The sequence below is a fragment of the Arachis ipaensis genome, chromosome B10, assembly GCF_000816755.2.
Source record: "Arachis ipaensis cultivar K30076 chromosome B10, Araip1.1, whole genome shotgun sequence".
Lineage (NCBI taxonomy): Eukaryota > Viridiplantae > Streptophyta > Magnoliopsida > Fabales > Fabaceae > Arachis > Arachis ipaensis.
This window is the reverse complement of record NC_029794.2, coordinates 135251361-135274691: the sequence shown is the minus strand read 5'-3', so window position 1 is coordinate 135274691 and position 23331 is coordinate 135251361. Positions and strand designations below refer to the sequence as shown.

Sequence of the window (23331 nt, the reverse complement as noted above, 5' to 3'; positions counted from 1 at the left end):
ATAAAAAAAAATATTAAATTATCAATTAATGATCTTCTTTTAGTGGCTAAGGATCTTTTACATTTAGTGAGATGTATTTGGTTCAATATTCACTTGAAACATATTTTTATATAAATATATAATATATACATATAGAGAGTTCGAGTTAGTGGGATAAAGTTGAGGTAAATTAGACCACCGGTTTTTTATTTTTCGGTCAAAATGACCGGTCCATTATGGTTCTGATAAGACCGACTAAAGGAACTATTCAGTAGAAAAAATCTAATATTTTAAAAAAGGCTGGGGAAGTATAAATTCATTAATTTGGTTCAAAACGGTGGCGGGAAACACTTATTTTGTGTACCTGAGACGGGAATCGCGTTCCATCTTCTATTTCCCTTCTTCGTGCTCTGCAATACCGAAAGAGAACGAGCTTCGAGTTCGAGATCCATCTAACAAATCGCTTCTTCTTTCTCTGATTCTTAGTTCTCAGTTCTCATGGATATGCACCTCAGTGATTCAACTACTTCAGCTCCATCGCATGCCACGTTATCCGGTACGATCTTTTGTTTTCTTAATCACCTGAAAAACACTGTAACCGTCACAATTTCGTTTCCAGATACGAATGCTCTGCTTATCGATTTAGTTCCTTTTTTTTTAATATTCTTAGTTTTTGGTTTTCCTTAGCGTTTGATCCGAGAGAAAACTAATCGTGTTTTGTTTTGCTTGGATTCCGTTTGTTAGCATTACGAATCCTATTACATCGAGGATATGGAGCCGATCTAATGCTAGCTGATACAGTAGTAAAATTAGTAGTAATGAGGCTTTGATTTACTAATAACAAGATGAAATGAGAAGAGTAGGTTCATGCGATTCTCTTTCTCTTCTTTCGATTTGATCTGATTTCGCCGTAGGAACAATTTCATGTGTATCGGCGGAAGAAAATTTCAAAATCAAAATGAATTTCGTGTTTTAGGGATCTATTGCTTTTATTCATCGATCTGTTTTCACACTTCTAATACGATAAACATTTTTTGAAGTGGAATTGATTCACTACAATTCATCGAATAATCAGACTGGTTTGTATTCACAGAATCACAGGGAATAAGAGACTTACAAGTTTAACTTCCCTTATAACTGCCTAAGTAGCTTGTACAAAACTAACAATTCGTAATTATCATAAATTAATTATGGACTATGGTGCAACAAATCTAGCTATAGCATGGATTGATTTATGGCATATGAGAATATTTTAGGTACCGGTAATGGCGTTTTCAAGAGAATGCTTATGTACTGGTAGAGCTGCTTGTTAACCTGCAACCGTAGATTAAAAGTATATTATAATGCTTCTGAATTCCGATCATTATCTATTTGTTTTAGCTTCTTAAGTATGCACTGTCTTAACCCTGTACTGAGTAATTACAGCTCGATGCAGGCAATTATAGCATCGAAAGTTTGTTTTTATGTTTATTTTTCGTGCTTAAATGTTTAATCAGAGAAAATTGCATGCGACACTATATAATGAGGCTGCATTATGTATTACTGCAGGCACAGGGGGAGTCTGTTTGATGAGAAATGTACGGAAAGGGGAACAACATCCATCTGTTCAACTTCATCTCCACTTTCCTCCCAGCAAATTCTTTTCGCCTTAATTTTGTCCCTATTGCTCCAGTAATTTACAGATTCTGTGTTCTTTTAATGTTTATTTCAAATACTGACTCTCCACTAATTTTGAGAAGCTTATTTGCAGGACTTCATTTTCAATTGTGGGGGTTTGTCTGTAGCATTTGTTTTTGTGACTAACTGGGATTGCGACAACGTGTCTCTGATCTTCAGCAGGTAACTGAGCTGTTGGTTTTCAAGTCTTTAGTTGGGACTTTGTTATCTATTTCATAAAGAGATTTTCGACTCTTATGTTAGATTCAATTCTTCTCATGCAGAGTTCAGAAATTGAGAACACAATTTGCACGTTTTTATGTTATCATCACACTCCCAGCTAAACAGCAAATTGATTCATTTATTCAGTCATACTTGAAGTGAGTTAAATACGTTGCTTTTATTTTGTTCTGATTGATCATTTGCTATGTAGAATTCGTCTGGAGGTAAAAACTGAAACTTAGTACCAACTTTTATGTGTTGTTCCAATTGACATTTCTTATATTAAAAATAATTACAGTATACAAGCAGCAGAAAATTGGAGAGAAACTGAAAGCTGAGGTCAGTTGTGTGAAGTGCATACAATAATTAGTTGCCAGGACTTACTTAAGAATTAAACTTAAATATTGATTTAATGCATGAACTTTTGTTATGGTTATAAAGAAGCAATCGGTGCAAGGAATGAACTTTTACCTTAAAATGGTTACTTCGATTCCAGGCATTGACAATCACGAAGCAAATGTGGTAAATCATTTTATTATGAAGCAACTTCTCATTTTAGTTTTCGTGATTTTTCATGCCTAAACCTGACAGTGTTAAAGCTCAGGAATCAGGATTCTTGATTACATAGATGTTTAAACTCTGGAGTATCTTTCTATAACAATAGCTATATCACCTATTATTTGACTTAAATATGAAATGAAACCATGATAAGCATATGGATATAGGTATAGCTTGAGTTATTTTGTCATTCTGGTAGCTCAATTCATCTTAGTCAAGCTATTGGTTCTGTCCAAGCAATTGCCAAGGCATCAAAAGACCAAATTCTGGAGAACACAGACCTTTCTGCTGAGAAGGCAGAGATGATTTCAAGGTTTCAGAGGGACCCCAAGCTTTACTCTTCTCCCAAGATCACCTGATGGCGCAAAAACAATGGAATCCGGCAGGTCGGGATCTTTTGTTTTCTCCCACAACAACAATAAATAATAATGTAAAGTGAGTATCTCCTAATTCCTTTATCTGGTTAGCTTCACTTAGAATAGTTCTCGTATTCATAGTTTCAAATTAGACCGAGAAATAGATAACGACTTGGAAACCTTCCAGATAAACAGTATATTTATTTTTTTTACGTTTAACTTTTTAAAAGATTATTATTATTATTATTATTATTATTATTATCTAGCTACTTCCCTAAAGACTAAGTTGAGTAACTGAATATAATTCCTTTCAAAATGTTTTTCAATCAAACTTGAGTGCCATTATTTGGGTGATTGAATGCATGTTTCTCTCAAGGGAAGGAAGGATCAACACATTTTTATTTTAACAACACTAAATTATATTTGAGAGTTTAATCCTGTTAAATGAGATTTCCTAGTTGACACATGCAAATTCGTTGTGTATATAAATTATATTATTTCAATTTACATTTCTTTGTATATACTAAAATAATTCAAGTAACAAAATATAGAATAAAAATCATAAAATTATGGAAGTAGTATATTATATAGACAATGATTAATGCACTTTTGGAGATTTTGTCAAAAGATTATTTAGAGTTTGTTTAGATGTTATTAAGTTGTTAATTTTTTTTTTATTGTTATTGAACTTGTTCTGATGCCATTAATTTATCCAAACAAACTCATTAAGTTGTTATTAAAAAATTTTTTTCCATAAAAGATATTTTCTTTTTAAATCAATCTCTAAGAATTTTTCAGTTGGTTATTTTAGTTTTAAACAAATTTTACTCATCAAATCATTATTTAAACTTTTATTTTTTGTAACAGAAATTTTTTAAAATTTTTTTTAGTATATAAAAAGCCTTTGTTGGCGTCGCCCGGACTCGAACCGGAGACCTTCAGTGTGTTAGACTGACGTGATAACCAACTACACCACGACACCAGACATTTGTTAAACAAATTAGTCCATACATGATATCATTCATCTCTATAAAGCCATATTAGGAAAAACTTGCAGATTGGGACTTATTTTTATCAAAACTGGGATGCTATGGAAGACCTGCAACTCTTTCCGGTGAAGTGGAAAGTACTGCAAGATCTATTGTAGAGATGTGTGAGGGCTTGCCACTTGGAATCAATGTGATGGCAAGATTGATGAAAGGGATAAATGATGACATTAATATCTGGAAATATACACAGAGCAAACTTGAAGATTCATCAATGGGAGAAGACATGGAAAAAGAGGTTATAAAGGTATTAAAACGAAGCTATGACCACCTGGCAGACAAGACTATTCAAAACTGTTTCTTGCAACATGCATTATACAGTGATGTTTCACCTGAGGTGTTTATTATGAATCTCGTTGATGAAGGGTTAATACAATCAACGAGTAGTTTGGAAAAAATATTTGTCCAAGGGGAAGCAATATTAGCCAAACTCAGTAGCCATTCATTGATATCTCGGGTATGGATTTAATTATTAATTATTAGTTACTTATCATTAATTATTAATTACTAGTTACTACACCATTAATATGAATTCAATAATCATATGAAGTATATCTTTAACAATTAACTCCTAGCTATAAGCTCTATGTAATCTGTTTTGGAACAAAAAAAATTCAATTTATAGAAATATATATTATCAATAATTAAGAATGGTTAATTATGTTGTTCTTCAATAATTGACAGAAGCTTCCAACGGAATTCACAAACAAATATGGATTGAAACTCCCAAATCCGGTGATTCTGAAAGTTGTAAATGGCAACCAAAAGAAAGTGCATTGGACCAATATTAATGGTTCCATTTGGTTTATTGGGAAGGAATGGAAAGAGTTTCTTGAGCACTACTCTGTCTCCCATGGCCACCTTTTATTGTTCAAATATTGTCTTGATGCTTCATATTTTAGGGTCCAAATATTTTATAACACTACTCTTGAAATTGATTACCCTTCTCCTGAACTCAATTATGCTGATTATGATGATGATGATTTTGATTTTGATGATGATGGTGATGGTGATGGGGATGGTGATGATGATGTTATGAAGGTTCACTATGATCAATATCAATTCTGAGACTATGGAAGCTTATTATATATGATTTTCTATTCATTTATTTTATGTCAAGCTATAATTTTATTTTATATTTTATGGTTTTAAAACTTTTTAATATTTTTAAAATATATGTTTTTTCATTTTTGTTCTTAGTTTGTTTAGTTAAATATTGACATGATAAAATGTGTTATACTAATATTTAATTTGTCGCATTTAAAATAAAATTTTTAAATATTTATAGACCAAATTATATCAAAATAAAAAATCATATCTTTTTAATGCAATATAAATAAAAGCATATATTTAAGTTTATATTTTAATTTTTATTACCAATGCCCTTTCACTAATCTATTAATATGTAGAGAAAAATAAGGGTATTGCTGATGCTATAAAGAGTAGAGACAGACAAGAGAGACAAGATGGCAACCCCAATTTTGAGGTTGTCATGAGGGATTCATATATTAATGGAGGAAGATGCATGGTAAGTAATTAAGATAACTACTAAGTTGTCATGAGGGATTCATAAATTTTTTTTTCACCGGTTATTTACTTATTTAGTTATTTTACGTTTAACTTTTTAAAAGATTATTATTATTATTATTATTATTATTATTATCTAGCTACTTCCCTAAAGACTAAGTTGAGTAACTGAATATAATTCCTTTCAAAATGTTTTTCAATCAAACTTGAGTGCCATTATTTGGGTGATTGAATGCATGTTTCTCTAAGGGAAGGAAGGATCAACACATTTTTATTTTAACAGCACTAAATTATATTTTAGAGTTTAATCCTGATAAATGAGATTTCCTAATTGACACATGCAAATTCGTTGTGTATATAAATTATATTATTTCAATTTACATTTCTTTGTATATACTAAAGTAATTCAAGTAACAAAATATAGAATAAAAATCATAAAATTATGGAAGTAGTATATTGTATAGACAATGATTAATGCACTTTTGGAGATTTTGTCAAAAGATTATTAAGAGCTTGTTTAGGTGTTATTAAGTTGTTAAAAATTTTTTTTTATTGCTATTGAACTCGTTCGGATGCCATTAACTTGTTAAATTTTTTTTAATTTTTAATGTGCTTGATAAATTTTAGTAGTCAAAATAAAAACGTTAAAAAAATAAAAAATAATCTTTTTTTTACAAACTTTTATTTTGTTAGAAAAATTTATTTTTTGGTGTCTAAAAAGAATTTGCTGGCGTCGCCCGGACTCGAACCGGAGACCTTCAGTGTGTTAGACTGACGTGATAACCAACTACACCACGACACCAGACATTTGTTAGATAAATTAGTTTATATATCATATCATTTATCTTTATAGAGCCATATTAAAAAAGTTTTTAAAATTTTAGAGACTATCTTTTATTAGTACTAACAAAGAATAATTTGTATAATTTTTTTTAATCAAAATTTGACATGGAAATTATTTGTCTAATAAAATAAAAGGTTAAAGATTGTTTTGGTCATTAAAATTTATTAAGAATTAAATTATTTGACTAAATTTTTTAAGGGCCAATTTAAAATGTTGGTCCTTTTTAGTGTATTTGATAAATTTTAATAATAAAATAAAAATAAAAATACTAAAAAAATATTTAACTTAATAAAGAAATCAATAAATATTTTTATATTATTATATCTAAATATAATTGATACATAAAAAATATTTTACATAAATATTCAGACATTAAATTATTATTATTTTTTTTAAAAATTTCGCCTAAACGAATCCTAAATATTAACGAATATAAAAGATGTTGTCAATAAATAGAAGTACGGTTCACTATATGTTGACAATTTTCTGCCATTTTTAGGGAAATTAAACTTAAACAAACTCTGATACGGATTCTAAACAATTCATTCGTTTTACCGTACATTCTCATTGAGAAGGATTATTCCAACTTATTTAACTAGATATATATAATAGACTTCTGCATAATCTCAAAATGAAACATGTACAAATATCAATGCTACTTCTACTATGAAGTAATATATTTATACTTAGAAATAAAGTATTAATTAAGATAAAAGTAAAAGTTTCAATTTTTCCAATATATTTAATTCTTATAAACTTAAATAATTTACATCTAATTGAGACACTTATTAGTAAGATTAAACAATAAAACCATAAAAAGATTACTGATAAAATGTTATTTTTGAACTAGTTAAATTCAAATTCATACTACTTTATAAGATATATTACTCTACTGGGCCCTATAAAACACAGTTATTCCTTTCGGCCTTACCTTCAAAATCCTGTGTGTTGGATGAGATGCATCAATTAATCGAAGAGCTGACCGGAGTATGAGGAAGTAAATAATTTAAGAAAATAAAATTATAATTACACTGGAATAAGAAAATTAGGAAATGACAAAGGGCATCAAACGTCATTCAAAGTCCAAATACTACTCTTTGTACAAAATCTGGGCGCCTCTTGCTTGGCATTCTAAGCAGCCCGGTGATCTGCATTTCTGTAACTTCTCTGCAAAAGCGTGCTCTGGCAAGTGGCAACACAAGGTTAAGGATTGAAACCAACATGGCAGCATCAACAAAATGCTTCGCAATTACAGCAATAATGATGGAATAGCAAATATGCCTATACAAAATACAATACGAATATCAAATACCAGAGTTGAACTTCAATTTAGATGCATTTAAAGACAAGCAACTCGTTACAGCAGGTTATTTTCAGCCTAAGATTTGTCTCTTAAGCATTTTCATGAGAGAAATCTGCTGCAAATAAATATATTCACCCTCAAAGATTTCATACTATGGTTCTGCAGTGTGAGTAACATTTTCGGACCTGATTGAGAAAAAGACATCGGGACTGCAATATTCTGAAACGCATGAGCCATGCATCCCATAATTCTAGAGAAATATTGAATATGATAGCACATTAACTAGCAAAATAAACAGGTGGCAATCAAGGCTAACTTTAGGCATGGTTAAATAAGATACTCATAACACAGTAGTTCTACCGCTTTAGTTATCAGGGTTGACTATGATAATCAAATCTAACTAAAATTTTCTATTTGGAAGAAAGTAATGTTGGAAGAACTGGGGATGTTATCCAAGAAAATAGCTTGTAGAAAGCTAGCATATTCATTTTGCAAATAACATTGTTCCTCGGCCACTAATGAAAAATTGGGAGGAAACTGAAAAACGAATAAAAAAAAGTATGAAGATATCATAGTTGAGTTAGGTGCAAAATGGCCCCTTGTCATGTAGTTTTGGAGATGTTTCTTTATTCTTGAAAAGTTAAAATGCATGCGTGTGTATGCAAATAATAAATGGCACCACAAGATTAAAGAGATAATGACTTCACAACTGATGCTTTGGGATAACCTACCAATGCATTCTCAGCATCATATCTTGTTATGTGAAAGAAACAATGGAAAATGGGGAAGATAAAGGATACTGGATTGGTGCTTCATTTTGGTCTCCAGATCCAGCTGTATCTTTTCTCTTTGGCTGAGATGACTGCTTTGACTTCGGTTTCCGTTTATTTCTTTGGTGAAGAATTGTTCTAAAAGACTGGAACCAATCGTGAAGATTGATAAGATCTCCGTGCTCGAGACAGGGAATACCTGTACAATTTTCTAAATTTCAGTTTAGAAACTCCACTGTGGTTGTGGCATAGTACTGTTCACAGCCAAGATTAATCATATGTAAGGTGAAACACGTTAATAAATGTCAACCCTCAAGTACTGATCATGGTATATGAATAATGAATAGGGTTGGTCAAATATAAAACAAAGATTCACTTTTTCGGTTGGGGCATATGAATATTTAGAATCGGGGGAGATTACCTCATTTTCAAGCTAGGGCATGCTATACTAAATTGATAATTTACTAGATAGACTTACAGAATTGAGGAATCCTGTCTTGATGCAATAGGGCATTGCCAGTTTTGTTACAGCAACTGCACCTTAAAATCTTATGTGAATCCAACAAAACAGCTTGAATTCTTCTTCTTGGATCTCCAATCGAAACCTACGATAAGCAAAAAGTAAATTAAAAGTGTAGAGGAACAAACTTAATCATACATGACTTCGGTAGGTGTATTAAGTATTAACTTTATGCGATGCGTTGATGCGGTTGAATTATAGTAACTCCATGAGTAATATAATGTATCGGGGAATGAAATCTTATTATTAGTGATTCATAATTTATATGAAAAAAAAAATGCACCAAAAAGCCCATTTCCGAAGAGTTACACCTGAAATCTGTAGCTCCATAACTCATCATAAAAATTCCTCAACAAAAATGAAATTTAGTCAGGGACTTGAACACCGGAATCTAAACCAATGGTAGCTCAAGTCACGAGCATGGACAGAATCAAGCTTTGGTGATCAATTCTTTGGAAGATAAATAAAATGTTTCTCAAATACACATTGTCTGAAGATTTAGTATGCTTTTGACCTGGCAGTGTCTAAAATCAACGCTAGTCAGCACAATAAGTTGCGACTGCATCCTCTCTATATAAAAGGCCCATATGCTGATATTTTTTTTTGAATTTGGGGCAAGGGGCAAGGAGGAAAACCCTAATCTCTTACCATTTGAAGCTTCTCAACATTCTTGAAGCAGGAAATTTCATGAAAAGGCATGCATTCGATGGGCCTCATGTAATTTCTGTTCCAGGAAAAGGTCAATCAGTGACAAGACTTAACCAGCAATAAAAGAGTGCTATTCGTTTTCACCAAAAATAAACATCAATTAGGACCTGCGACATAGTCCATTATTGTGTATAACAATAGGATGAAACAAAACCACAGGGATCTCAATTATCACACACAGCACAATACATGACTTGAGAGATGCATTCATAACCTGTACAACTGAATTAGCATTTGTTGCCATATAAAATCATATCATCAAAATTCATATCAATTGAAGGGGGAATGGATCGAGTTTTATCAACGTTACTTGGCACTGTTGTGTGTAAAAAAAAGAATAGAAAAGAGGACACACTAGATAATAAACCTATTAACCTAATAATGTTTTCTGAAAATGAGAGGGTGAGAGAGATCAGCACTTATGGTGCTTATAGTGCAACATCTCAATCAAATTTAATGCCATCTTCTTAGAAAACAATAAAATTTAATGCTAGAGTATTGGTGCTTATTTAGTTCACCAACTTGAGTTATACATATTAACCTTAAGGTTTATCTTAAATATTAAGACGATGAAATTTGAATTTCAATCATAGAAAAGCTGAGCTCACACCTATAGTCCCCTGACCATAATGAAAAAAACTGATCAATCTATTGTCCTGTTTCAGTTTTATTTGCTTAGGAGAAATAGACAGGGACACAGACAACGCATGCAAACCCATTTATTGAGCCAACAATTTATAAAATAGTATTTTTATATTGTATCCAAATATAATTGATAGAATAAAAGTACTTTTAATGAAAAAAAAGACATCACTGAAAAATAATCTTTCCAAACAAGCCCAAATTCACTATCACTGGCATCATGCTTTCCACAATCAATCGATCTACACCTGAAATGAAACAGAATACAAAACCTTACCTAACTAAACAATCTATAAATGCAACAGCTCGCAAGTTTAACATTGTCGACTCATTCTCAGCATCTAATGAAACCTTCGATCCATATCTCCTGAATAAAAATAGTTAGCCTCAATTAAGAAAACAAGCAAAGAAACCAGCATATATCATTATAAGGAATTGTTATAGGCATCAGACAAGGAGTTTTGATTTGACAACCACAACAAAAAGAGAGCATACAACAGCCCACAAAAATTTTCCAGTCCTCCCATAATTAACATAAGTATCTCCTAGAAAGGCAAGCTCACAAAACCCAACCAGAAACAAGCTAAAAGCTTTCCTATATTCCATGAAGGTGAGTTTTGCCCTCAAAGAATGAAGTACATCACAATCATATCCGTTAGTTAATCATTTTTTAAACTTAAATGTTTGTAGAATCTTTAATTTGATATTCATTTGTTCACAATTCTATAACTAGGCCTGCTTTCCCTTGTTTAGGTTAAGTCCAACATTAGTTCAACCCCTCTCCTTCCTTGCTTAACCTCAGCATCTCACTTAAACCTGCCACAGAGCAAGCTTGTGGGTGAGGCATCCAGGCTTTTTGGGACCCCAACCAAAAGGACCCAGACAATTGGTCTGTCAAGGAAACAGCTGGCATTCAATTTGAGCAATAGGTTTCTCTCAGTTCTCAATCAAACAGATCAGTACAATCAATGAAGAATCAACCTCCTTTGCCAAGAAATCGCAACTTCGCTTATTAGAATTAGAATATTACTTGGATATGTCCTTGGAACTCTTGCGTGGACGCCTCCTATCTTCACATCTTACTGAAGATTTTAATGTTTTCAATTTATCATGAATCTGTGAGAAATCAAATCATTATTTAACGATTACGAGCTTTCACAAGGAATCAATTTTTAATATAACCACAATAAGGAATAGGTAGAATGAATGAAACAGAAGGAAGTTGTACACAGTAAAGACTAGTTGAGCATACCTCGGAAATATCAAATATCTGCGGTAAGTTTTTCCCAACTCTTTATCAGTTGACCAAGCGCTCCTGTAGGGAGATCCGTGCATAATGTTCGGTCAGAAGTCTACAGATATTTGAAGTAAACAAAAATTAGTCTCTTTGAAAATTGAAATGGCTGAATCAACGGATTTGCTTTGGTTAACAGGATAATGGAAAGTTCCACTTAAATAGTTTCAAATAGAAAATAAATAAGGAAAATTACAACTCAATTTCAGTGATCAAATTGTGTTTTGCTAGAGCCACTATTTGGTATCCCATTATCATATTACAAGTTTACAATGGCATGGTTTTCGATTTTATTTCATACTAGATTCCAGCATTCGATTAAACTTGTAGTATCAAGTTAAAGTTTAACAATATAAGGAGGCAGCTATATGCTTTAGATGTCATCTTTGACTTCAGAAACAAAACAGATTTCATGGCTTCTCTATATATCCCACCTTGCTTTACTGCTAAAATACATTATCTTAATGGAAAATAGTATTGCATCAAGAAACTTTCTCGGTACTTGAAAGAAAATAAACATCATATTTCAATGTACCTCACTTTGAGAACTATTTGGCGAATCAAACCACCGCTTTGAACGGAAGAGTATTATTGACTGTGGCCATTTGTTGAAGACAACCCTTGATTTTTTCATTCCTGATGTGACAAACAGAATCTCTATGCGGGAACAAATCTGGATTGAGCACTTCGCAAAACAAATCCAGCAGTCGCACTTTGCTATATTTTCCAGCTTCACATAGGCACTGAGCACAAAGAAAAATTAGTATCATGAACTCCAACTTTACCACATTAACTATTATGTAGGGTAGGCAAATCTCACCATAGCATGTTAAAATGAATGCTTAATATTTCTAATTTATTATTGGCAGATGCATTTAACAAGTAATGCAATAGACCTACTTATATAGAAAGTGAATAGAATTTCCACCATGAAAAGGGGAGTCATAAGTTTCGAAAGCAAGGGAATTTGATCATAAGAATGGATTATCAAAATCAGAACTGCGGTGCTCCATAGAATGGTAACTTGACAACCCATTCGCTAGTGGAAAAAGAGGAAGCAGACAGAAGCCAATATCATATTATACATGTGAATGCTCCTCCTTATACAAAAAAAATAAATAAATAAATAAATAAAAAAGATTTTACAAAGTATATATCCCATGTTTATCAACAATAGACACATGCAAAGTGAAGCCCCGGCATAGTTAATCTAAGTAGATGTACAAACATAAATCACATTATCAATTTACATGGAAATATACTTTTAGAAGACGCTTATAGCTCAACATCAGGACAAATTCTGTTAAGACAGATCCGCAACACCTTTCCAAATCACTAATGATAAGCACTAGTGGTTTATTGCTGTTGTCTTATTCTCTATACCATGATGCTAAGATTGATATATCAGCTGACTGCTCAACATCAATGTTAAGGAAATAGTAAAATTGAAGGTACGAGTAGATAGAATTAATTCAATAATGCACTAGTACGTATACGTAAAAACATACATCAATTTCACCCAGTGGAAACTCTCGCAATAAAGCTTTTAAGCAACCAGCAATTCCGTTTTTCATTGAAAAATCCACCGAAGAAAGCTTGGCTACATGGCATCCATGGGATTTCAAGAAATGGCCGAGCTCTTCAAAGGTCAATATATCATCGACAAATTCTATATTTCCTGTCAATCATAGATTTGATGAACATCTGTCTAGTTAGACAGAGTTACCAAGAATCATAGCATTCACAGGATTCACCAAAAAGGATAGTGCCTAAGCTTACCGGTAATAACCAATGCAGTGGACAGTTGACCAGGAGTAGCATTACTCAGAATAGGAAAGGATCGAGTTGCTTTTGTGATACTAGGTTCTCCATCAATCTAGCAGCATTGAAGCACTCCAGAATCCATCGTTGTATATCTTTAAATACACTAGAATTAAGATCTCTTAAAACATCCTAAATGGAATCAATATTTTCATATTAGATCATTCAAGGAAAAAGAATTAGAAGTTAAAAATACCTCCTAAATCTCCCTACTCGAGCATAGAGAAAACCAAGCCACAAGATTCAAGGAAAATGGAAAAAGATAACTAAGAACCTGAATGGTGGACTCGATTCTTGACCACGGTTAAACGCTTCAATTTGTAGCGGCTTAAACAAATGGTGAGTCACATTCTTCGTTCACACTTCCTTCCTATTTCTGTGTTCTGCGGTGAAGACAGCTCATTTCTTTTTCGCAGTTTACCTTGTCCTGTTGATGAGCTATCTTTTCTTCGGGATGAAGGTTTGTGAAGAACAAAGAATGGCTATCAAAAATGAACACAGAATAGAATTAAAAATCAGTACTCCTTTAGTAGTAGCTTGGAGGTATAACTAAAATCAAACTAAGACAAAAATCAAATACTACATATGACACTTGTTCTCTTCTATCTTCTCCGCATATTGTGATGAAAATTAATCTATAGCCTTTACGGAAATTACAAATAAAGCACGGGAAATTGCTCATCTGCAGTTGATAGAACACAGCAATGTCGGAAATATCCTTTTGAAGGCCAAACTACATATTACTCACTCGTTATGAAGCACCAATAAATTATCAAGCAATTACTGCAATATCACTTATATCGTCATTTGTCGTGTGTTTGAAATTAGTCAAATCATTAACAGACGCTCCAAATTGAAACAAAAAATTTAGTTTAAATTGCAAAATAAATGATGTTATTTCCACAATATATATTATAATCAGTCGCCTATAACTATTCAAAGCAATCAGAATGAAGATCAATAAGATTTTAAAAATAAAATAAAAGCACGCGTTATTCATGTGGAAGATCGGTGCGTATGTTATACTAAGCATCATTCAGATCTGGAAATAAACGAAGTTAAGAAAGACCTATCACAAGCATCAAGATCGGTGCGTGAGTATATTAAGCATCAATCAGAGCTGGAAACTAACGAAGAATTTATGAAAGGACTAAGGAGTATCACAACCTATTTAGTATTTACCGCAAGGCTACATTCAAAACTAGTATAATGGAGAGAGGCGAAGAGAACCTGAGGATCGTTGTCAAGAGTTTCCGTAGGAGTTGATGGATCCAGTGAATCAGTAACAATCGGAGAAGAAGAAGGAGCCATTCGATTAAGCTGTGAAATATGCTGGACAGAGAGAGAGAGAGGTGGAAATTGGAGAAAGGCGAAGAGAACCTGAAGATCGTTGTGAAGAGTTTCGGTAGGTGTTGATGGATCCAGTGAATCAGTAACAATCGAAGAAGAAGAAGAAGAAGGAGCCATTCGATTAAGCTGTGAAATATGCTGGAGAGAGAGAGAGAGAGAGAGAGAGGGAGAGAGAGAGAGAGAGGTNNCGCAGGAAATACAAATTCAAGATCTCATTCATATCAGGCCCATAACAACATGGGCCCATTCCATGTTTCATTTTTGGACGGTCTGAACTCTTTTTGGGTGTGTAGTATTTCCTGGATCGTTATGCAGCCTAAGCCCAAAACTGATTTTGGAACTTTCGGACTTGAAGCTTAGATATTTTGGGCCTTAAGAAATGAAGGATACAACCGTAATTGGATCCCTCACTCTCCCAAAAAAAAACTAGAGTTTAGGGTTTTGTAAACTTATCCTTCAAATTTTTATATAAATCATGGCATTCCTACTAATTTTAAGAAAAAAACATATAAAATCTAGCATATGACAACGATTTATGCTTTAAATCTGCATGTATGAATAGTTGTACTAGTACATATTTTAAAAGTATTAGAAATGTGACCCCTTTTTCAGGACACCACGATTTACGTGGAAATCATGGGAATGTAGGAATGATTTTAAATAAAATGAATGAAACCATAGAGAACTCACAATTTATGAAAAAGGATGCGTAAAACATAAGGAACCAACAATTTCTTTATTTATTTAGGTTTAGCTAAATATCTGGAGAGTAGTTGATTTATTATGGTCACGGGTAAATCAAACCAGAATGACATGCAAGGACAAAAGTTATGTATAAATCATTGGTTCTTTACATGTTTCACACATCATTTCTCATAAATTGTGAATTCTTTGTGGATTTCATTTATTTCGTTTAAAACCACATCCTAAACCGACGACTCATGCTTTGTGCGCCCATGGTTTTGTCTCACTTGTCTATAATTTTGATTTTCACATAAATCATAGTATTTTATGTAAAAAAAGGTCATATTTCTGACATCTTTAAAATACGTAGTACTACAACAATTCATGCATCCAAATTTAAAGCATAAATTGTAGTCTTATGCTAAATTTTTTATATATTTTTTTTAATTAGTAGACCAGGAGTGCCACGATTTATACAAAAAATTAAAGAATAAAATTTTATTACATTTAAATTTAGAATAATCTGGTAATATACATTTTTAATTAGTTTAATTAAGTAAATTATTATCAAAATTCTATCATCTACACCATAAATCTAAAATAATAAGACACATTGTTTACACTTTATACATATAACATGAAAATAATAAATAAAAATATGTTGTTAAGACTAAAAGAAGATCTTATAGGAATTATTTTTTCCAATAATATGAGATTTTTTGTAAAAGAATTACTAATTTAAAGGAAAATCATTTGATTAGATTAGATATTGGCTATGGCTAGTATATGGTTTATTAGAAAGACACCGAAAATAGAAAATAAAAAATAAAAAAGGGTAAGTAGTTAAAAGGAGATAAAACGCATTATCTTCTTTGATTTTTCTAAATCTTAAATATCTCCTGTTTTTACGGAAAGGAAAAGTATACATACTCAATAATATTTTTGAATAATATGTGAATAATATAAATTAATAAGATTAAAAGAATAAATTAATTTTAAATTTAATTAATAAATTTAAATTAAAATATAATATATTTTTATTTGATTGATAATTATTTATGTTGTTTAAGATAGCCATTATTTACTTAGTATTTTTCCAAAAAAAATAATTCAAAGATTCGAATTAGAAACAAACTCTTAGTATCAATCAATTTCTATTTTAGTCACAAAAAAAATCAATTTCTATTTCCTAGTCACAAAAAAAATCAATTTATATTTCCTAAATGTTTGAGAAGTGGGACCCACTCAATTACACAATTAAATGAATTAATCACTTTCCATATAAATATAACAATTCATTATTCCATCAATTTAGCAACTTATTTTCACACATTTTCAATTCAGTTTTACATCTCTCTGACTCCAAATTCCTGAGCTTCGATCAATTTCAGTGATCAACTATGTCTTCTCAAGAACGTGATGTCGTTCACTTCTTCAAGGTTATTCTTGAAAAGAACCTTCTTGATGATGGATTTCTGGTAATAATAATTAACATCAACTTTTTTTTCCGTTCTTTTTCTTTTTTCTTTCTTATTTTTTCAATTCTCCATGCAATTCTCTAATTTTTGTCACATTAATAAGGGTTCACCAAAACAACATAGGAGAATGAATCGTGTGCAGTTCAATTCCCAATAGTAGGGTTTTGAATTAGGATTAATTTTTATGCTAAACCCTAATCTTTTGACTTAGTAATTACTAGTAGTTAATTTTCTTTTCTTTCTTTATTTTTATTCGATAATTTTGATTAGTAGTAACTTTAGGGTTTAGTAACAATACAAAGTATGTAGCTTTATTCGTAACCCTAATTGAATTTCGTGTTCGTTCTTGAAGATAATTATTAAGAAGTTTATTTTAATTTTTGTTTACAGAGATTGCCAAAGAGTTTTGTGCATAATTACTGGAAACGAATTACGTCACGTTCTGTTTTTCTAAGTCTTCCAAACGGAGCTGAATTGGAAGTTCATTGGTCAAGGGATGAACGTGGTGACGTTGTGTTTGGCCACGGTTGGAAAGAGTTTGCACAATACGTGTCTCTCCAAGCGACACAGTTTCTCTTGTTCCGTTATGAACTGAAAAAAACTAATAATAATAATAATAATAAGTTTTATGTTATAGTTTTGGGTTCAAGTGGTTTAGAAATTAAGTACCCATGTTCTAATTCTGAGAAAAAAAATGAAAATGTTAATGTTAATGTTGTTGAAAAAGGGCAAAAGGGTGAAAAAAAGAGTGATGGTTCTTTTGAGTTTGTTAATGGAAAAAGACGGAAATCTCTCTTGTCACCGCCACAATCACCACCTCCACCACCACCACCACTGGTAATTTCCGATGATGAAACTAATAGTTTCAAAAGGAAGAGTATTATAAAAGAAGAGCCTGAAGATTACTCTATTGATGGTGAAATCAATACCACTAAAAGAAAAAGGAGAGCTTCTAGGAATTTTGATTATATTGCCAAGGAAAAAGATTATGGTAATTACTCTCTTTTTATTTTAATCTCTATTAAAAAAATTAAAAAAGATGTTATAATAATGTTAATTGTTATATGCAAATTTAAAGTAATTTTATTGAAGTTTTGTTTACTTGGCTCTTATAGATAATCCAGAAGTGTTGGACAATAAAACCATGAAGAAGTTTCAAGAGAAAGTGAAGAGTAGGTTCCAAACTGGGAATCCATTTTTTGTATGTGCACTTGGGAAAACCTATTCTGACAGAGACCTCTTGGTAACTATTCTTTCTTATATCATCACTTTCATTATTTTTTTAAACCTTAATTTTGTAGATTTTTTTTAGGGTAAAGTATATTTTTTGTCCCTGAAGTTTCGCAAAAGTTTTAAAATACTCATAAGTTTTATTTTGTTTTAATTTTGTCCCAGAAGTTTTCGATTTGTATAGGCTAAATTTTAAAAAAATTTAAGACTAATCTAACAATAATACATGAAAATTATGCTTGATTTGCTTGTATTGAGTGTTGTTCTTATGATATTGTTGTTGAATTGATCTTAAATTTTTTGAAAAATTAGCTGTCAAGGATATATTTGATGCAAATCGAAAACTTTTGGAACAAAATTGAAACAAAATACTTAGAGGTATTTTTGAAATTTTTGTCAAACTTCAGGGACAAAAAGTATACTTTACCCTTTTTTTTATCTTATATAGTAGTATTTTTTTTAACACTTGAAATTCATCCAATTTTTTTTGTGAGTGAGATTTCCATTACTAATAATAACTAATAATTAATGATGAAAACAGGTTATACCAAGCTATTTTGCTAAACCAATTCTTGGGAATAAAGAAGGAAATGCAAAGCTCTTTCTTGTTGATGATCCGAACAAATGTTGGGATGTGCAGATGAGAATTTCTGCTTGCAGACAATTTATAATTACAAATGGTTGGAAGAAATTCTCAACATTCTATAGTTTAAAACTTGGTGACGCTTGTGTCTTTGAGTTGGTCGATCCAATCGATATTTTATTCAAAGTTCATATTCGTAGTTATGGAGAAGACCCTTTGACTCCTAGCTCTCCTGGTAATTTACATATATCTCCTTATCAATAATTAATTTAATTCCTTGTTCATTTTTTAATTATGTAATAGTATGTATACAAGAATTCAAATATGTCATCTTAGAAAGAGAGGGTAAAAATGGAATGAATTCAAATATTGCATGGTTTTATATTCTCATTATTTATTAAAATTTTTTATATTTTTTCTCAAAATAATTATCAATTATTAGATTTTAATTTTGCACATGTAACTCCAATCTTTGTTTTTATTTTTGCTAATTTGTGAAAAATGTACAATATTTTAGGATAATTTTTTTACTTTTTTTTTTTCACTTTAGAATATTCAGAGCAAGAAGGCCCTTCTTATAGGCCTCCTTCTTCTTCTTCTTCACCATTCCCTAAAAAGCATAAAACTTCTAAAGCTAATTTCGGATCCATGCCCAAGAATGAATGACTTCACCATACACATCAAGCATGAACAAGTCATTATGCGGTATGAAAATATAATTTTATTAGAATAATCATCATGTGTATAAATGATTAAATGCAACAACTATATTCTATATGTCATATATGTATTGTTAATATCATTTATTAACCATTATTCTTGAACTAATAAAGTTTTTTTTATTATGTGGTGTTTGGTGTAGGTGATACCAACTGAATACATAAAGAATTACAGTGTAAGCAGTGGAACAATTTTGCAACCTTGCAAGTTCATGAGAAGAGAGAATGGAAGGTGAAATTACTTTATTATCCAAATAATGGGTATGCACGATTTTCTCAAGGTTGGAGTATGGTGATTATTGTCACTTTGAGCTTATTGATTTGGAGAATCTTAAGTTCCAAGTTTCAATTAGAAAAGGACACTAGAGTTGGTTTATAATATTATATGTACGTAACACTCAGAAGTTAAAAAATATAGTTTAATAGATAATTTCATTTTTCATGATGTATTGATGATATGAAGTTTTTCTTTTTGTCTGTTCAATCGTTTAAACTTTGTAAATGAATTTTTAGTTGCTAACCGAAAGGGGTATATTTGGTATAGTATAAAAATAATTTTGTTAAGTGAGAGCTACGCCAAGCACATGCATCCAAGAGTTTACATTGCAAACATTTTTTTTTTGTTTTAAACGTTATTATCCTTAAAATAAAAAATACATAACCATTACTATTCCTAAAGCATGTGCCTGTATTCTATAATGGTTGGAATGAATAAATCGCTGATTTTTTTTAAGGATGGAGAAACATTGTGCGTAATACTGTGGGATGATAATTTGGGGTGTTTTTTTTTAATTTAGATGCTAACAAATTTGAGGGTTAAATTTGAAAAATAATAAAATTATTAGAAAAATCTGACCCTCAAATTTTATGAAAGACTGAAATTTTAAAATTTGATAAAATTAAATTTAAGGGTTAAATTTAAATACTTTAAAATGTGAACATGTGATGTGTTAACATCCAGTTTTATGTCAGTGAAATACACCAAGTTAAAACATACCAAATTTCAATAACACTGAAAAATGTTTTTGTTTGGCCTTTTTTTTTTTTTATGAAAGTAGAAATAGTGATATATCTTAGAGTAAACTATGTTTTTGTTTCCAACGTTTTGGGTAAGTCTTATTTATGTTCCTAACATTTAAATCGTCTTATTTGTATCTTTGACGTTTATAAAAGTGATTTAATATTATCCTATTATCAATTATACTAACAAATCAGATTATATTTTTTAATTATTCTCACTTGGTTGTATTCATTCTCAATTAGGTCTCACTTTGAATCTAAAGACAAATAATGGGTATAATATTAAAATCGAACAAATCAATTATGTCTCTAGAAAAGTGAATTATGTAAATGTTTTAGGAATTAGTTTCAACATTTGATGATCTATTTTTCGGAGTAGATCATCGATTCTATCTCATACATTTGTATTCTAACTTCAAGAAGAGATTTTTAAAACTCAAACTAAAGCGCTCATGATGTGTAATTGACAACAGGATAACATTGAATCATTTTTACAGACGTTAGGGATACAAATAGAACGATTTAAACGTTAGGGACATAAATAGAATTTATCTCAAAGACAAAAACGATACTTTACTCTATATTTTAATATTATAATTTTTTGTGTTTTTTAAAAATGTGAAAAGTATACAAATTGGAGGGTTCGATTTCTATATCTCAAATATTTTAATTGTTTTTAACAGAAATCTCTATATTTCTCACAAATCAGGAATTCTTGACCTTTCATAAATAGAAACATCTAATTTTTATTTCTCTAATTAATCGATTCTACATTTGAGAATAATACCTTATCAATTGAAATTTCAAAATGTTTTACTTTGTTTTCTTTAATATTTTTAATAATAATATGTTATTAAATATATTTATTATATATTACAGATCTGTAAAAAAATTTTTGTAACCAAATATGTATCTGATTTATTATTAATTTTTTTTAATCTATTTAAGTAGATCAACAAATTAATCCAACAAATTTAAACCATTTATTTGGATACTCATGATGAGTGGGCTGAAATTTATTTATTGAGAGTATTCTATAATTTTTTTAAATATATTTTATATTCTGAAATTTATTTATTTATATATTTATTGGTTACGTATACTTCATCCCCCCTATGCCGTCTTACATCATCATCGTCATCAATAGTTTGTGTGTTTCAATTTCCAAACTTTCAGTAGTCACTGGTTACAAGACATGTAAAATTGGAAACAACACACGGATAAGACTAGTGCCCTAGTGGGTTATAGCAGATGAATCAATATAAAATGTGAGAAATTTTTATTTAATTTTCTAATGAATGAAAAAAACCTTAAAACAGCATAAAGTTAATGTATGTTTTGTTTTCTCTAATATTTTTTGTCTATATAATAATATGTTAAAGTTCGTTTGAGTTTTTATATTTTATTTGAAATAATTGATTTTCATTTTAATATGATGTTTTAATAAATTAGATTTATTTAACATAATTAAGGAGTAAATTAAAAAAATTCTCCATGTCTGTTTTAACATTCAAATAATCAAGATAATCATATTTTCGTAATTTTCTTCCGAAACATATAGATATAGATACATAAACTAAATATCACACTAAATTAAGTTTGATTAAAACAAAATTTTCTATAATTAATAATTTAATAATAAATATATATTTTAAAAAATGATATTAGATTCGAGCCTCACTCTTAACTTTAAAAAAGAATTGGATAAAATTTTATAATAAGTGCCAATGTTATTGAATAAAAAAATCAATAAGCTTATATTATATATATATCCTTTTAGTTTGTTCTCAACTAAATATATATTCAATAGCTTCATCTTTACTAGTACCTAAGTACTAAACAATGTCTATGCATTCATCGTCACCAGGTTTCTTTAAGATACTTGTACACAACAAGTTCAAAAAAGAATTGGTAACTATTATATTCTTTTGTTTCTCTTTGCATCATACTATAACATAATGCATGCACAATTTTCTTTAATTCAATTATATATTCTTTTTTTTTTTCAGATGATTCCCAAGAGTTTTGTGAGAAAATATTGGGAAGGGATATCAAATCCTATAATACTAAAGCTACCAAATAATAGGGAAGAAGAAGTATATTGGAGTCAGAGGAAAAAAAATGAAATTTGGTTGCAAAATGGTTGGGATGAAGTTGTGAAATTATGTCACTTGGAATATGAATTTTTGTTAACATTTGAATACAAAGAAAGATCATGCTTTGAACTCAAAGTATATGATAAGAGTGCTTCACAAATAAACTACCATTCAGATTGTGGAGTTCATGAAAATAATCATGATTATATTGTTGTTGATGATCATGTTCAAAGGGAACCAAAGGCAAAGAAGAGAACCAACAAAGCAGGTAATAATCAAAACCTAATAACTTCAACTATTTTTATTTTGTTATTCATCAGCTCATATTTGAAATCAAGTTGAAAAAATTCAAAAGACAAAGCATTAGGTTTGATTAAAAAAAATAATGTGCCTTTTAATGAATATCTATCAAAAGTTTTTTTTTTATTTATTTACCATGTTAATATTAGATTTCTCTACCTCAATAACTTATATTTTATCATATTTTTTTTTCAGGAATTAGAAAAAGCATGCTCAATAATGTTAGGGAGAAAATAGAGATGGCTGAAGCCTTATCTACAAAGCTGAAAAATCCTTCTTTTTTTCTTGTTCTGAAGCCTTCATATGTTCATGGCAATGCTAATCTGGTGGTAATTAAAAAATAAAAAATAAAAAGTCAATAATTAACTTGATTTTATATTTTTTAGACTCTATTTTCTATTAGTAAAAATATGTTTTTTTTGTTATATTTTTTGTGAATTATATTTTCAATTTGTAGTAGTTTCAATTTTTAAATTGATATTGTTATATTTTTAATTGGTGTACATAGTATAGAAGCTAAGCCATATTTTAGTAAGTAATCTTATTCTTTGTTGTCAACTAATTTAGAATTTTTAAAATCATTATGTAAATAATTAAAATGATAAATATTATAAACAATAGGGTT

The 23331-nt window shown here is 30.2% G+C and overlaps 3 protein-coding genes, 1 long non-coding RNA gene, 2 other non-coding genes and 2 pseudogenes across 10 annotated transcripts in view; 4 read left to right on the top strand and 4 right to left on the bottom strand.

The window, feature by feature from the left end:
- LOC107621188 lies at positions 1464–2851 on the top strand (annotated as a pseudogene).
- On the top strand, positions 3570–4885 carry LOC110268509 (B3 domain-containing protein At1g49475-like). Its single transcript, XM_021114750.1, has 2 exons — positions 3570–4274; positions 4502–4885. The coding sequence occupies exons 1-2, from the start codon at positions 3921–3923 to the stop codon at positions 4883–4885; spliced, it is 738 nt and encodes a 245-aa protein (XP_020970409.1). The 5' UTR covers positions 3570–3920.
- On the bottom strand, positions 3680–3753 carry TRNAV-AAC. The gene has a single exon. It is a non-coding gene; the product is annotated as a tRNA-Val (tRNA).
- TRNAV-AAC lies at positions 6073–6146 on the bottom strand. The gene has a single exon. It is a non-coding gene; the product is annotated as a tRNA-Val (tRNA).
- LOC107621773 lies at positions 7010–12079 on the bottom strand (annotated as a pseudogene).
- Positions 12978–14776, bottom strand: LOC110267906. Of its 2 annotated transcripts, none has more exons than XR_002355878.1 (4): positions 14627–14776; positions 13521–13728; positions 13205–13378; positions 12978–13103 (listed from the first exon to the last, which is right to left on the bottom strand). It is a non-coding gene; the product is annotated as an uncharacterized LOC110267906 (long non-coding RNA). The 2 variants fall into 2 exon arrangements; XR_002355877.1 differs by lacking the exon at positions 14627–14776 and adding an exon at positions 14477–14616.
- On the top strand, positions 16565–19772 carry LOC107621189 (B3 domain-containing transcription factor VRN1-like). 4 transcript variants are annotated; one of them, XM_021114017.1, is made up of 6 exons: positions 16565–16758; positions 17149–17749; positions 17886–18001; positions 18530–18806; positions 19122–19276; positions 19434–19772. In XM_021114017.1, the coding sequence occupies exons 1-5, from the start codon at positions 16681–16683 to the stop codon at positions 19235–19237; spliced, it is 1188 nt and encodes a 395-aa protein (XP_020969676.1). In that variant the 5' UTR covers positions 16565–16680; the 3' UTR covers positions 19238–19276; positions 19434–19772. The 4 variants fall into 4 exon arrangements, with proteins under 4 accessions (XP_020969676.1, XP_020969675.1, XP_016178709.1 ...); XM_021114016.1 differs by having other exon boundaries at positions 16567–16758; positions 17883–18001; XM_016323223.2 differs by having other exon boundaries at positions 16568–16758; positions 17874–18001.
- The window catches only part of LOC110267705 (B3 domain-containing transcription factor VRN1-like), a 2946-nt gene continuing 1686 nt past the window's right edge, over positions 22072–23331 (top strand). The window contains exons 1-3 of the mRNA XM_021113514.1: positions 22072–22221; positions 22320–22674; positions 22902–23035. Coding sequence (XP_020969173.1) covers positions 22153–22221; positions 22320–22674; positions 22902–23035 — 558 coding nt within the window. The 5' untranslated portion in view covers positions 22072–22152. The remainder of the gene's footprint in view (positions 22222–22319; positions 22675–22901; positions 23036–23331) is intronic.